Here is a 16,088-nt window from a genome sequence, read left to right as displayed (position 1 = left end):
CCTTACCTGGTAGAATTCTAGCGTAATACCCAGAGCAGCACTGATGATCTGGTTGTGCCTCTTGTATTCGGCCACCACAACAAACTCCGGTAGAATTCAGAAAGAACGGGACATACTTTTCTTCGCAACAGTGGTGGCCAGGCTTGGGGTTATACAGCACACCGTTACAACAAACCTGAAAGTTTGAAATCAGTTTTAAAGAGATATCAGTTTAGTTAAGAATATGATGCCACTATATCTCATGTAATACAATTATTTTCTTATGAGGCATTGATCTGAGACATTATTACTCATATTTCATCGGTTTAAAAATTGTGTTTTCCAGGATCATTCAAATTTTATAAACGTTATTTCATAGAATACATGTTTTTTGAAGTCTTCAGCCATTCTTTGTGCCCTATGATGATACTCTAAATATGAATTGTCTTTTGAATGTCAGTGCTTCTGAGGTAAAAGTGTTCAGAATTTTAAATGGACAATTTCCTTCATATGTATATTTATATATATCTTTCTTTAAATGATTACTTTTAAAACACCACATCTATGGATACTGCCTCTTATTGATCCTTTTTCAAAATAAATTGGATTTTTTCTTATAATTTGTATGATCACTTATTTATGAACCCAATGTTCAGACAAGGCAATCACAACAGAGTCCAATATTTCCATGTATATGTGTATATATACATTTCTCATAAGCCACTACATTTAAAAAAGGAAATCTATATGGAAATTAATTTTGAAAAGCTTTTTTAACTCTGTTTTTTTTAGGAACTGTGAAAAAAATTATGTGCTTGAACAATCAAATAATTATTTGCATACTCACTTAAGGTCTGAGAGACTGACACACTGTATATACAACAAATCAAACCATGAACCGTTGCTAAAACATAGCCTCAGAACTCTTACTTGGAATAAGTTGCACTAAATGACTAGACATTTCCTGTGGTAGGCAAAAGCAACCACTATGAGGCGTTTCTCTTTTTTTTTTCATTGCTACCTCCAAAGTGCACCAACATTTGAACCAATTCAACACAGGAATGGTAGAATGTAGAGCTCTAAGTCTTCAACAAAGCCACTAGCTTAGTACTTCACTCATTTTTCAAAACTTATCTAAAAGCAAAGAAATTAAGCTCTTAAATTCAAAGTCTACCATTGTGGTTCCTCAGGTAGCCTTTCTAAACCAACTGTAATGCATTTCTTTCATTTAGTTATTGGCAATAAGGATTCACATTTTTTTCTAATCGCAAGGATAAATTTCGTGACTGCTCTCTTGGATGTCATATTCGGTGTGAAAAGTAAATTTCAAATTATGCCCTATTTTAAAAGTTAAGCAAGAAACATTCTCTATGTTTTATTTGGGATTTGTGAATGCTGGTAAAGTAAAACAGCATGCACCTCCCTCTTGTTTTATAATAGTGACCTAAAATCTTGCCATTTGTTTTTGATCTTGAAGCATTTATTAAAGTCCCAGTCACTAGAGTTTGTTTCTGGACACAAGCACGTCCAATATTTATCAACTGGATAAATATTGATAGGTGCTGGATAAAAAGCAAGTTTATCCAGTAATTTTCACCTTGTTTTGAAATTCTTCCTCAAAGTGATGGGCCATCAGGACTGGTTCACTTCTATGTTTTCATTATCAATGCTTTCTCAGGTTCCGTCATTCAAGTAAAACACATGCCTTTCTTCTAAGCCACTCTGGTTCAGATTATTGATGGGTCCCAAAGGGACTTTTGCAAGCAATTGTTTCCCTTGAGGGTTCTCTCCATAAACAGAATACTTCCTAACTGAACTCAGTCTTCAAGTTAGTTATCTCAAACAACATAAATGAAAATTTCAATAACTTGAATTAATTTGTGTGTGGCTAATTTTCAAAAAAGTGGCCTCTTCCTTGCTCGATGGTTTCTAAAAGCATGTTTCTAATCCAGTGATTCTCAAAAAGTGTGGTTCCTGGACCAGTTCCAGATGCATCACTTGGTCATACAGTTTGGCTCTGTGTCCCCACCCAAATCTCATGTTGAATTGCAATCCCCATGTATAAGGGAGGGACCGGGTGGGAAGAGACTGGATCATGAGGCCTGTTCTCCATGCTGTTCTCTGTGTCTCTTCTTATTATAAAAATTAAAATGATTTTTATATATAAAAGTCTTTTTAATCTAAAATTTTTATTATGTAATAAAAATTTATTTTTTTACTTTGATATATCTTAATTTTTTGACTCACCTAAAATTTTATTATATAACATTTATTAAATATATTTGTTACCTATTATTTTATAATAAAAGATGTGTCTATTTTTTATCTAAAATTTTACAATAAAAAGTAAATGTAAATTTAGAATATATGTTTATATATCTCTCCAATCTTTCATGCCAGGAAATGTATCTTAGTACCTAGCCCAAAATTGAAACTTTCAAATTTTTTCTTAAAATTTAACTGACTTCCTTTATTCTTTTTTACTGCAATACCTGTGTTGCCTCTTTAATTCCAACAATAAAAATAAGACTTTGTTTAAGGCATCATTAAAAAGTATGTCTCTTTTTATTGTAATAATGTATGACATTTGCATTACAGGAACAACCAAATGTGATGTTTCAAGACTATGAGGTGAGACTTGCACACGCATTTTCTAAAGGCTGACGTTTGCTTCTCTATTCTTCAATTTACATTCATTTTCTATAAAAGGTGACCTGTATGATTTATTTTTGTAGAGTAGATTCATCTTAATCATCTTTTAAAATTGATTAAAAATTAAACTAACCAGTTCTTTGTCATTCATTGAATTTAGAAATTTACACCAACCAGTCATTTATTTGGTACAAAACTTCATTAAATTTCTTCAAAAGTTAGGAAAAGCAGTTTCTGAATCTTCACAGCATAAAGAAAGATAGAAGCAATTTTATAAATAATTTAGGGTAAACATATGTAACTATTATGCTGTTCATACTTTGTTAAATAAATTTTTTTCTTTGCACCATTAATTTTTCTTCACCCTTTTATAGGTATATTTTAATTTAATATGGACATTTTAAGAGCATCTACCTTTTGATCTTTTAGAATAAACTTAAATTGAAACATTATCTTTACTAGTTTTTATTCTACTTAGCATTGATTTTATCACTAAAGTTATGGGGTTGAAACTTATAAAATCCATATGCAAACCTAAACTACTATGAAAATTTTTGCCCAGAATTAGTTTTTATTTTAATAAAACACATTGTTTTCTGCACCGGACAAACTTTAAATCATTAATTCACATGACTATACAACTATTCTCTCTTCATCCACTTCCTATTGGGTAATACAAATGTCAAACATATTATTTTAAAATAATGAAAACAAAAAAAAATTGAGAAGTGAATTCTGTATTTTGTCAATATTTTCCCAAGATTTTTTTTTAAATGAAGAATATGTTTAATGGGCAAATTTATTTTAGTATTTTTCTTCTCAAAAATCCCAAATTTAATTTTATACAAATATGTTCATCAGTTGTGCATATGTGCATATTTAAATATGTGCATACTTAATGGAATAAAATGATGTCAAACCTAGGCATAATGACAATTTTAGAGTGTAAGTATCAAAAAATACATAGTAACTGCTGGCCTTATGCATTTCTGAGATGATAACTATTGCTAAACTTGTGTCAGCTATAATAATTTGTAATTTGATCCATATTGCTTCAGTAACTCACTTTCTTAATTACTGTGTTCCTTTGCAGTAAATCTTATAAATTTAGTAGTTTTTTCCAGTTCTGTGAAGAAAGTCAATGGTAGCTTGATGGGGATAGCGTTGATTCTGTAAATTACTTTGGGCAAATCAAAACCACATTGAGATACCATCTCACGCCAGTTAGAATGGCGATCATTAAAAAATCTGGAGACAACAGATGCTGGAGAGGATGTGGAGAAAAAGGAACACTTTTACACTGTTGGTGGGAGTGTAAATTAGTTCAACCATTGTGGAAGACGGTGTGGCGATTCCTCAAGGCCTTAGAAATAGAAATTCCATTTGACCCAGCAATCCCATTACTGGGTATATATCCAAAAGTCTGTAAATCGATCTACTATAAGGACACATGTACACGAATGTTCATTGCAGCACTGTTTACAATAGCAAAGACCTGGAATCAACCAAAATGCCCATTGATAATAGACTGGATTGGAAAAATGTGGCACATATACACCATGGAATATTATACAGCAATCAGAAATGATGAGTTTGTGTCGTTTGTAGGGACATGGATGAATCTGGAGAACATCATCCTCAGCAAACTGACACAAGAACAGAAAATGAAACACCGCATATTCTCACTCATAGGTGGGTGATGAAAAATGAGAACACATGGACACAGAAAGGGGAGTACTAAACACTGGTGACTATTGGGGGGAAAAGGGGAGGGCCAGTGGGAGGGGGAGGTGGGGAGGGATAGCCTGGGGAGAAAAGCCAAATGTGGGTGAAGGGGAGAAGAAAAGAAAGCACACTGCCATGTGTGTACCTACGCAACTGTCTTGTATGCTCTGCTCATGTACCCCAAAACCTATAATCCAATAAAAAATTAAAAAAAATAAAAATAAAAAAAAAAATTTAGTAGTAGCTTTAGTTATTGAATGTGTGAGAGGCTATTGTTGACAAATAGGAACATTAGTTCATTATATGAAATTCTACCTTTAAACTAAGGATTTTCTGTGTTGTCAATAAATGTCATTTACAAACTCCTCTGTCTGGCTGTATTGTTGATCTGATTTCTAAACAGCATCTAAAATGAACATTAATCTGCAAATGACTATAATTCTAAAATATTTCTGACAAATCATAAAATGTCCTGTTCATAGTTACTCATCAGTGTCATGTAAACAAACACCCATTTGTAGCTGAAAAGATCTGTTGAAAAGAAAATTTCAAGTCATTTGATCAAATACTAAAGGATGTACCCTATTCTAATAAATTTACATTTCTTGTGAAGGTAATAAAAAATGAGGATGATTAGATTTTTGTAAGCATCCTTTCTTCTGTATGGAGTCCTCTTCATAGAGTAGAGGAAGTACTGACTGTGATACACCATTATGTGGCAACTGAATAATTTTAGTTGGAGTCTTGAGTGAGAAAAACATAGTTCACTGATTAGTTTGAAAATATTTACCTTAGCTTCAGGAGAATAGCAAATGTGTCCACAGATATATTCAGGTTTTTGACACCTCACTGCCTTGCAGAGCTCGTCACCATGGTCCTGCATTAACTTCTGAGTTTTAGGGCATGGATACCATGTTTTCCATAGGAGATCATATCCAAGAATGATGCCATTTGGCTTCCCTGGAGATTCCCAATCAATTTGAAGAGATCTGCAACAGATAGAATAATCAATACTTCTGAAAAGACACCATTTAACATTGCTGCTATCAGTCTTACTTTTCAATTAATTTTCCAGATTGATCCAAAGATCTCTTTCATCAATAACCTCCTAAAATGTGGCAGCAATAGATAATATATATAATTATATATATTCATATATTAAATCATATATTTTCAAATCAATCAAAACTATGTTAGCTTTTGGAAGAATAACATGTGGCATGAGTACAGTGGTTTATCACTTTAAGTTTTAAAGACAAGAAGCAAATACCGCTATGGCTAATTAGGAAAATCAGAGCATTTTGTTTGGTAAGCAAAGATAAGACATACACAACTTGGAAAATGAATTGACAATTAGAATATGTGGCAACTTAATGCCTACTTCTAATCGCTTCTCCCTTGCCTTACCTTAACTAGGAGTAGTGACACAAGAACACTGTGATAGATTCCTAAGGAGGTTCTTAGGAAAGTTTTCTTGAAACAGCTGCCACCTCCTTTTCTCTTTCTTTCTGCTAAACATAATGTCTACAACTTCAGCAATCATCTTTCAGTCATTTGAGAAAGGCCGTAAGAATCAAAAGATTCCGCCATTATATTTGGCATTGCTGAACCAGTTCCAACAACTACCCACGGCAGACTCTTGGACAAGATGAAATTGAACTATGAGGATCCACTTACATATAGATTTTCTTCCATCCTGCCACCTATGAGACAGCAAGGCCAACTCTTCCTCTTTCCTCTCCTACTTAGTCTACTCAGTATAAAGATAATGAGGATGAAGACTTTTATGATGATCCACTTCCACTTAATGAATGGTAAATATATTTTCTCTTCCATATGATTTTATTAATGACAGTTTCTTTTCTTTATCTCACTTATGGTAATAATATAGTATAAATATATATACAAGCTATGTTTTAATCAGTGTTTTATGTTATCAGTGAAGCTTCTGGTCAACACTAGACTATTGGTAGTTAAATTTTGGGAAAGTTATATGTGGATTTTCAACTGTGTGGAGATCAGCAGTCCTAACCCCTGTATTGTTCAACAGTCAACTATCGGTCTAGAACTATTTACTTAAGTTTCTTTTGTCTGGTGTTTTGGTACTTGCAGCCAAAATAAATGCCCAAATTGAGAAATTTTATAGTTAACAATTTATTTAAAATCTATTGTGTAGACGGGCACATGGCTCATGCTTGTAATTCCTGCATTTTGGGAGGCCAAGGCGGGTAGATCAACAAGGTCAAACCTTTGAGACCAGCCTGGTTAACATGGTGAAACCCCATTTCTAATAAAATCACAGAAAAATTAGCTGGGCATGTGGCACGTGCCTGAAATCCCAGCTACTCAGGAGGCCGAGGCAGGAGAATTGTTTGAACCCAGGAGGCGGAGGTTGCAGTGAGCTGTGATAGTGCCACTGCATTCCAACCTGGGCAACAGAGCAAGACTCCATCTCAAAAAAACAAAAACAAAAGAATTTTGATTTGCTGTATCTTAATTTTCTGACTCACCTAAATAGATTCAATTTTTTTCAATAATTCTTTAAATAGCATGGTCAAACATGGGTGTTTTTGGTCAAAAATATAGTAGTCAGAGATTCCCATAAGAAATATGTTTACATTATCATGTTCTTAAAGAAAATGTTTGATTTCAAAAAATGGAATGATAATTTTATTTGAAACCCAAGCAGAAAGTTTTTCTGAGAGGCAGGGTTTGGTATACAATGAAGCTATAACATCTGATCAAAACTTTACTGCATTTTCAAAGATCTATTAATATTTCATTTGCTGTAGCAAATGACGTCTTAACATAAAGCTGTTCACAGAGGAGACAAGCCTGAATAAAATGATTTACCCTCAGGTTAATGTTATAGAACTTAAATTCTGCACTTAGGTTTACTTGCCAGAAAAATACTGCCTAGACCACACTTCTAAGCCGTCTTTAGTATTTGCTTAATAATCTCTCTAAGAAGAAAGTAAAATTTTTAATAAAGCCCCAGAGATTTGAACACGACATATTCTTGCAATGTAGCACAGCAAAGAAAACCTCCTCTTTGTGAAACATATGGTAAATGTAAAAATCGTATTAATTTTTGTTCTCATTGTTTTCAAAAAAGTAGGTGAAACTCTGAATAATTCAAGAAACTAATTCAAAGAAACTAATTCAAGATTAGTTTGTTTTTTTATGATTCTAGTATTTCTAGCCATAATAATTAACTAATCACAAATATCTGTAGGGTACACTTTACATATAAAGCATTAGCATTCCCATATATACTTTGGAATAAAGCAAGCACATAAGAGCCTTGTCTTTCTATTTCAAAAGTTAAACAATAAAAATCTCAAAACTTATGTTGGATGCTTTTTTGCTATTGTGTAAAATAACATTTTAAATATACCTTTCATTTTAAGGAGAAATATATCTTTGTAGGCCAAATTATTGGACCCTATCAGAATTCCAAGTGACATCACATATTAGAAATTCAATTAAGCCCCAACATTTACATTAAAAAGCAGGAGTAAAAACAAACCTCGACATTTTAATGGACTGCTAAAAAAAAGAGAAAATTATTATTTCAGTTTTGTGAAGATACAAACATAACAAATTCAGTAATAAAACTCTGTAGATAGGAAATTAATGTCACCTATGAGAGAATAGTTTCATAGGTGACTTGTATAGTCACAGTTATTATTCTAAAGTCTTTATCCAACTTCCAAAATTAATTCCACATACTGCAGATACCTCTTTTGTAATCACTGCATAATCTACTACATAAAAGATTACATTTAAGTGACATTCAAGAGCTTGACTTATCCACAAAAGCTCATGAACTGGTAAAGTCTAGAAAATACCATGCAGAGCACCATCCATGCCATTATAACTTCCCTTTCTTGTGCAACGTAACTGTTAAGGGAGACCACCTGTATTTTCAGTGAGAACATAAACAGTTTCTTTTGAGAATTTAATCAGTAGATGAAAAAAAAAAATTAATAAGAATAGTGGGTTTAACATCTGTACATCTCTCATTAGAGCCAACTAGAGAGACAATGAAAACTCCTTTGGTTGCTGATCTGAAAATGAAAGGCATTTTTGAGAAATATGCATCATTATTAGCTGGATTAATAGTTTTATTGCTTTGATGTTTAAGAGTAAATTAGAAGGAACATTCTTCAATCCCAGGAACGGATGTTAAATATTGAAGAAAAAGAGATGAAGGCATTTTTGGGCACTGATGCATAAACATAAAGAGATTGCAAATCTTTGAATGAATTTTTTTGGTAGACTTGTTCATGAAATGATCATTAGAGTTTTTTTAGATTTAAAGCACTAGGGACTGAACTTTAAGATACCTAAATACAACTTCTGATATAAGCCACTATGTCTACACACATTTTTTTTTCTCTCTCAAATCTTTGGGTTACATATTCTCATATTTTCTTGTTCCTTCCCATTTACACACAAACACACACATACACCACACCTCATACACACATTGTGGATGATACATTGCAAAGTCTGTAGGCTGAATTATGTTCCTCTCAAAGTAACAGGCTTTACTAGCAGTCAGTTAAATTATTGGTGGATTACAATCTTGGGAAAGATTGGAGTTTAAAAAAAGATTTTTAAATCAATACATATTAGATGCACGTATTTTGGGCTACATGTAAGAATTTAATACATTCATATAATTTGTAAAGAGCAATTCAATGTATTTCGTATATCCATCACTTTAAATATTTGTTTTTTGGATTCGAGAAGATGGCATGGTGAGAACAAGCCAGGATTGAAGCTCTCAGTGATCACATGGAGAGTGAGTCAGGGTAACATTTCCAGACGGATCTTTTTTGCCCACAAAACGGGGAAATTCCCAGGTATAAAAGAGACATGGGATGCCAGCGAAGCAGTTATGGCTGGTGCAGCCGGCGGCCAGCGCTGCAGCGCAGCAGTGCTCCACAGCGGTCTGCGCAAAGTGCACAAATCCGGGTGCCCTGTTGAACCGGCAATCTGAGACTTGAGAGGGCAGATTGGCATATCCATCTGATTGAACGGGACTTGGACAGTAAGCCAGGCTAGGAGATTCCAGGGAAATGGTGTTTGGGCCACAGCAGTGGGACAAACAAAACGGCTATTCCAAATGCTCCGGGTGGAGACTTTCACTGCGGGCACAGCTGAACCCAGGACAGTGCAGGTCGGTGGGGGAGGGGCGTTTGCCATTACCGAGGCAACCTGCCCCTACTGAGGTACACTCCCATTGCTGACGCAGCCTGCCATTGCTGAGGCAACCCGCCACAACAGAGAGACTCTGCTGCACGGCATAGCCCGTGGCAGCATGGCGGAGACCGCAGCAGCAGGGTGGAGACAGCAGCAACAGGGCAGAGCCTGCAGCAACAGGGCAGACGTCACACCAGCAGGGCAGAGGCTCGGCAGGCAAATAGTGACTAGACTGCCTCCTAGCTGGGCAGGACAGTGCAACGGACACATAAAGAAAACCCCAACCCCCCGGGACAGAGCATCTGAGAAAAAAAGGTTTTTTTTTTTTTTATGAGTTCCGCTGCAGCAGAATTAAATGTAGCAGCCTAACAGCCCTGAATTAACAACAGAGCTCACAGATCAGCACTTGAGCTCCTAGAAAGTACAGACTGTCTCCTCAAGCAGCTCCCTGACCCCTCTATATCCAGAAGACTGACATTTGGCAGGCATCATTCTGGGACAAAGATAGCAGAAAAATAAACTGGTAGCATCCCTCACTGTTCCACAGCTGCTATAGGTGCACCCCAGACAAGCAGGGCCTGGAGTGGACCTCAGCAATCCTACAGTGGAGAGGCTAGACTGGTAGAAGGAAAACCAAGTAACAGAAATACTTCTTCATCAACAATCTGGGCGTCCACTCAGAGACCCAATAGAAAAGTCAGCCACTACACAGACGACAGGTGGATATATCCACAAAGATGGGAAGAAACCAGCGCAAAACAAAGGCAAACACCCGAAACCAGAACACCTCACCTCCTACAAAGGACCAAAACTCCTCACCAGCAAGGGAACAATGCAGGATGGAGAATGACTGTGATGAAATGACGAAATTAGACTTCAGAAGGTGGATAATGAGAAACTTTTGTGAGCTAAAAGAACATGCTTTAAATCAATGTGAAGAAACTAAGAACCTTGAAAAAAGATTTGAGGAAATGATAACAAGAATGGATAACTTAGAGAGGAATATAAATGAATTTAAGGAGCTGAAAAACACAATACGAGAACTTCGCGAAGCATGCACAAGTTTTAACAGCCGAATTGACCAAGTAGAAGAAAGAATATCAGAAGTCAAAGATCAACTCAATGAAATAAAATGAGAAACCAAGATCAGAAAAAAAAGCGCAAAAAGGAATGAACAAAGTCTCCAAGAAATGTGGGACTATGTGATGAGACCTAACCTACGTGTGATAGGTGTACCAGACGGGGACGAAGAGAATGAATCCAAGCTGGAAAATACTCTTCAGGACATTATCCAGGAAAATTTCCCCCACCTAAGACAGGCCAACACTCAAATGCAGGAAATACAGAGAACACCACAAAGATATTCCACAAGAAGAGTAACCCCAAGGCACATAATCGTCAGATTCACCAGAGTTGAAATAAAGGAGAAAATACTAAGGGCAGCCAGAAAGAAAGGTCAGGTCACCCACAAAGGGAAGCCCATCAGACTCACAGCAGATCTCTCAGCAGAAACTCTACAAGCCAGAAGAGAGTGGGGGCCAATATTCAACATCCTTAAAGAAAAGAACTTTCAACCAAGAATTTCATATCCAGCCAAACTGAGCTTCAGAAGTGAAGGAAAAATAAAATCCTTTGCGAACAAGCAAGTACTCAGAGATTTTGTCACCACCAGGCCTGCTTTACAAGAACTCCTGAAAGAGGCACTACACATAGAAATAAACAACCAGTACCAGCCATTCCAATATCACACTAAATGCGAAAGAGCATCAACATAATGAAGAATCTACATCAACTAACGAGCAAAACAACCAGCTAGCATCAAAATGGCAGTATCAAATTGACACATAACAATATTAACCCTAAATATAAATGGACTAAATGCACCAATTAAAAGACACATACTGGCAAATTAGACAAAAAACCAAAACCCATCAGTGTGCTGTATCCAGGAAACCCATCTCACATGCAAGGATACACAGAGCCTCAAAATAAAGGAATGGAGGAAGATTTACCAAGCAAATGGAGAGCAAAAAAAAAAGCTGGAGTTGCAAATCTCATCTCTGATAAAATAGACTTTAAAGCAACAAAGATCAAAAGAGACAAAGAAGGCCATTACATAATGGTAAAAGGATTGATACAACAAGAAGAGCTAATGACCCTAAACATATATGGACCCAATACAGGAGCACCCAGATATATAAGGCAAGTTCTTAATGACTTACAAAGAGACTTAGACTCCCACACAATAATAGTGGGAGACTAACACTCCACTGTCAATATTAGACAGATCAACCAGACAGAAAATCAACAAGGATATCCAGGGCTTGAACTCAGACCTGGAACAAGCAAACCTGATAGACATGTATAGAACTCTCCACCCCAAATCCACAGAATATACATTCTTCTCAGCACCACATCACACCTACTCTAAAATTGACCACATAATTGGAAGTAAAGCACTCCTCAGCAAATGCAAAACAACTGAAATCATAACAAACAGTCTCTCAGACCATAGTGCAATCAAGTTAGAACTCAGAATTCAGAAACTAACCCAGAACTGCACAGCATCATGGAAACTGAACAACTGGCTCTTGAATGTTGACTGGATAAACAATGAAATGAAGGCAGAAATAAAGAAGTTCTTTGAAACCAATGAGAATGAAGACACAACATATCAGAATCTCTGAGACACATTTAAAGCAGTCTCTAGAGGAAAATATATAGCAATAAGTGCCCATATGAGGAAAATGGAGAGATCCAAAATTGACACTCTATCGTCAAAATTGAAAGAGCTAGAGGAGCAAGATCAAAAAAACTCAAAACCTAGCAGAAGACAAGAAATAACCAAGATCAGAGCTGAACTGAAGGAGATAGAGACATGAAAAACCCTTCAAAAATCAATAAATCCAAGAGCTGTTTTTTGAAAAGATCTACAAAAGAGACAAACCACTAGCCAGTTTGATAAAAAAGAAAAGAGAGAACAACCAAATAGATGCAATAAAAATGATAAAGGGGAAATCACGACAGATTCCACAGAAATTCAAACCATCATCAGAGAATATTACAAAGAACTCTATGCACATAAACTAGTAAACCTGGAAGAAATGGATAAATTCCTGGACTCCTGTGTCCTACCAAGCCTAAACCAGGAGGAAGCTGAAACTATGAATAGACCAATAACAAGGTCAGAAGTCAAGGCAGCAATTAAGAGCCTACCACCCAAAAAAAGTCCAGGTCCAGATGTGTTCACAGCCGAATTCTACCAGACACACAAAGAGGAGCTGGTACCATTCCTTCTGAAACGATTCCAAATAATCCAAAAAGACGAAATCCTTCCCAAATCATTTTATGAGACCAACATCATCCTCATACCAAAACCTGGCAGAGACCCAACAAGAAACGAAAACTTCAGGCCAAAATCCATGATGAACATAGATGCTAAAATCTTCAATAAAATACTGGTAAGCTGATTGCAACAGCACATCAAAAAGCTTATCCACCATGATCAAATAAGATTCATCCCAGGGATGCAAGGCTGGTTCAACATACGCAAGTCTATAAACATAATTCACCCCATAAACAGAACCAAGGACAAAAACCACATGATTATCTCAATTGATGCAGAGAAGGCATTTGACAAAATCCAACAACCCTTTATGCTAAAAACCCTCAATAAAGTCGGTATCAATGGAACGTATCTCAAAGTAATAAAAGCTATTTATGACAAACCAACAGCCAATATCATACTGAATGGGCAAAAACTGGAAGCATTCCCTTTGAAATCTGGCACTAGACAAGGATGCCCTCTCTCACCACTCCTATTCAATATAGTACTGGAAGTTCTAGCCAGAGCAATCAGGCAAGAAAAAGAAATAAAGGGTATTCAAATAGGAAAGGTGGAAGCCAAATTGTCTCTATTTGCAGACGACATGATAGTATACCTAGAAGACCCCATCGCCTCAGCCCAAAAAGTACTGAAATTGATAAGCAACTTCAGCAAAGTCTCAGGATATAAAATCAATGTGCAAAAATCACAAGCATTCCTATACACCAATAACAGACTTAAAGAAAGCCAAATCAAGAATGAACTGCCATTCACAATTGCTACAAAAAGAATAAAATACTAGGAATACAATTCACAAGGAACGTAAGGGACCTCTTCAAGGAAAACTACAAACCACTGCTCAACTAAATAAGAGAGGACACAAAGAGATGGAGAAACATTCCATGCTCATGGTTAGGAAGAATTAATATCGTGAAAATGGCTATATTGCCCAAAGTAATTTACAGAATCAATGCTATCCCCATCAAGCTACCATTGACTTTCTTCACAGAACTGGAAAAAACAACCATGAAATTCATATGGAACCAAAAGAGATCCTGCATAGCCAAGTCAATTCTAAGCAAAAAGAACACAGCGGGGGGCATCACACTACCGGATTTCAAACTATACTACAAGGCTACAGTAATCAAAACAGCATGGTACTGGTACCAAAACAGAGATATAGACCAATGGAACAAAACAGAGGCATTGGAAGCCACACAACATATCTACAACCATACAATCTTCGACAAACCTTACAAAAACAAGTAATGGAGAATGGATTCTCTGTTTAATAAATGGTATTGAGAAAACTAGCTAGCCATGTGCAGAAAGCAGAAACTGGACCCCTTCCTGACACCTTACACTAAAATTAACTCCAGATGGATTAAAGACTTAAACATAAGACCTGGCATCATAACAACCCTAGAAGAATATCTAGGCAAAACCATCCAGGACATAGGAGTAGGCAAGGACTTCATGAACAAAACACCAAAAGCATTGGCAACAAAAGCCAAAATAGACAAATGGGACCTAATCAAACTCCACAGATTCTGCATGGCAAAAGAAACAGTCACTAGAGTGAATCGGCAACCAACAGAATGGGAAAAAAGTTTTGTAGTTTACCCATCTGACAAAGGGCTGATATCCAGAATTTACAAAGAACTCAAATTTACAGGAAAAACACAAGCCCATTCAAAAATGGGCAAAGAATATGAACAGACACTTTACAAAAGAAGACATATATGAGGTCAACAATCATATGAAAAAATGTTCATCATCACTTGTCATCAGAGAGATGCAAATCAAACCACATTGAGATACCATCTCATGCCAGTTAGAATGGCAATCATTAAAAAATATGGAGACAACAGATGCTGGAGAGGATGTGAATATTAGGAACACTTTTACACTGTTGGTGGGAGTGTAAATTAGTTCAACCATTGTGGAAGACAGTGTGGCAATTCCTCAAGGCCTTAGAAATAGAAATTCCATTTGACCCAGCAATCCCGTTACTGGGTATATATCCAAAGGACTATAAATCATTCTACTATAAGGACACATGCACACGAATGTTCATTGCAGCACTGTTTACAATAGCAAAGACCTGGAACCAACCCAAATGCCTATTGATGATAGACTGAATTGGGAAAATGTGGCACATATACACCGTGGAATATTATGCAGCAATCAGAAATGATGAGTTCGTGTCATTTGTAGGGACATGGATGAATCTGGAGAATATCATTCTCAGCAAACTGACACAAGAACAGAAAATGAAATACCGCATATTCTCACTTATAGGAGGGTGATGAAAAATGAGAACACATGGACACAGGGAGGGAAGTACTAAACACTGGGGTCTATTGAGGGGAAAAGAGGAGGGCGAGTGGTGGGGGGAGCTGGGGAGGGATAGCCTGGGGAGAAATGCCAAATGTGGGTGAAGGGGAGAAAGGAAGCAAAACACAGTGCCATGTGTGTACCTATGCAACTGTCTTGCATGTTCTGCACATGTACCCCCAAACCTAAAATACAATAAAAAATTTAAAAAATATATTTGTTTTTTCTTCATGCTAACAATATTTAAATTTTTCCCTTCTAGCTACTGTGAGACATTTAAAAGATATTGTAAACTACAAATCAGCTTACTGATCTGTCAAATACATCTTATCTATTCATTGAAACTGTAAATTTATAGCCATTAATCAATCTATTCTTCACCCCATCCCCCCATGATCCTTTCAGGTGTCTGGTAATCACCAATCTACTCTCTATCTTCATGAGGTTCACTTTTTAGATTTCTCACATATGAAAGAGAACACGTAATGTTTGTTTTTCTATGCCTGACTTATTTCGCTTAACATAAATGACCTCCAGTTTCATCCATATTGCTATAAATAATAGGAGTTTAGTCTTTTTTTTAAATGGCTGAATAAGAGTCCACTGTGTATATGTACCACGTTTTCTTTATCCGTTCATCCACTGATGGGCACTTAGTTAGGTTGATCCATATTTTGGCTATTGTGAATATCACTGCAATAAATATGGGAGTCCCAGTGTCTTTTGAATATACTGTTTTCCTTTCTATTGGATATACACCCACTAGTGAATTGCTGCATTATACAGTAGTTTTAGTTTCATGAGGAACCTCCATACAATATTCTATAGTGGCTGTACAAATTTACATTCCCACCAACAG

General features: G+C 36.1%; 1 protein-coding gene across 1 annotated transcript in view; it reads right to left on the bottom strand.

Annotated features, from left to right (window-relative positions):
- USH2A (usherin) overlaps nt 1-16,088 on the bottom strand; it is an 815,757-nt gene that overhangs the window by 196,156 nt on the left and 603,513 nt on the right. Inside the window, exons 48-49 of the mRNA XM_002760516.6 lie at nt 5,147-5,345; nt 7-175 (exon numbers count right to left, since the gene is read on the bottom strand). Coding sequence (XP_002760562.4) covers nt 7-175; nt 5,147-5,345 — 368 coding nt within the window. The remainder of the gene's footprint in view (nt 1-6; nt 176-5,146; nt 5,346-16,088) is intronic.

This window comes from Callithrix jacchus, chromosome 19 (genome assembly GCF_049354715.1).
Source record: "Callithrix jacchus isolate 240 chromosome 19, calJac240_pri, whole genome shotgun sequence".
NCBI lineage: Eukaryota > Metazoa > Chordata > Mammalia > Primates > Cebidae > Callithrix > Callithrix jacchus.
The sequence above is the reverse complement of the archived record's forward strand: the minus strand, read 5'-3'. Positions and strand labels throughout refer to the sequence as shown.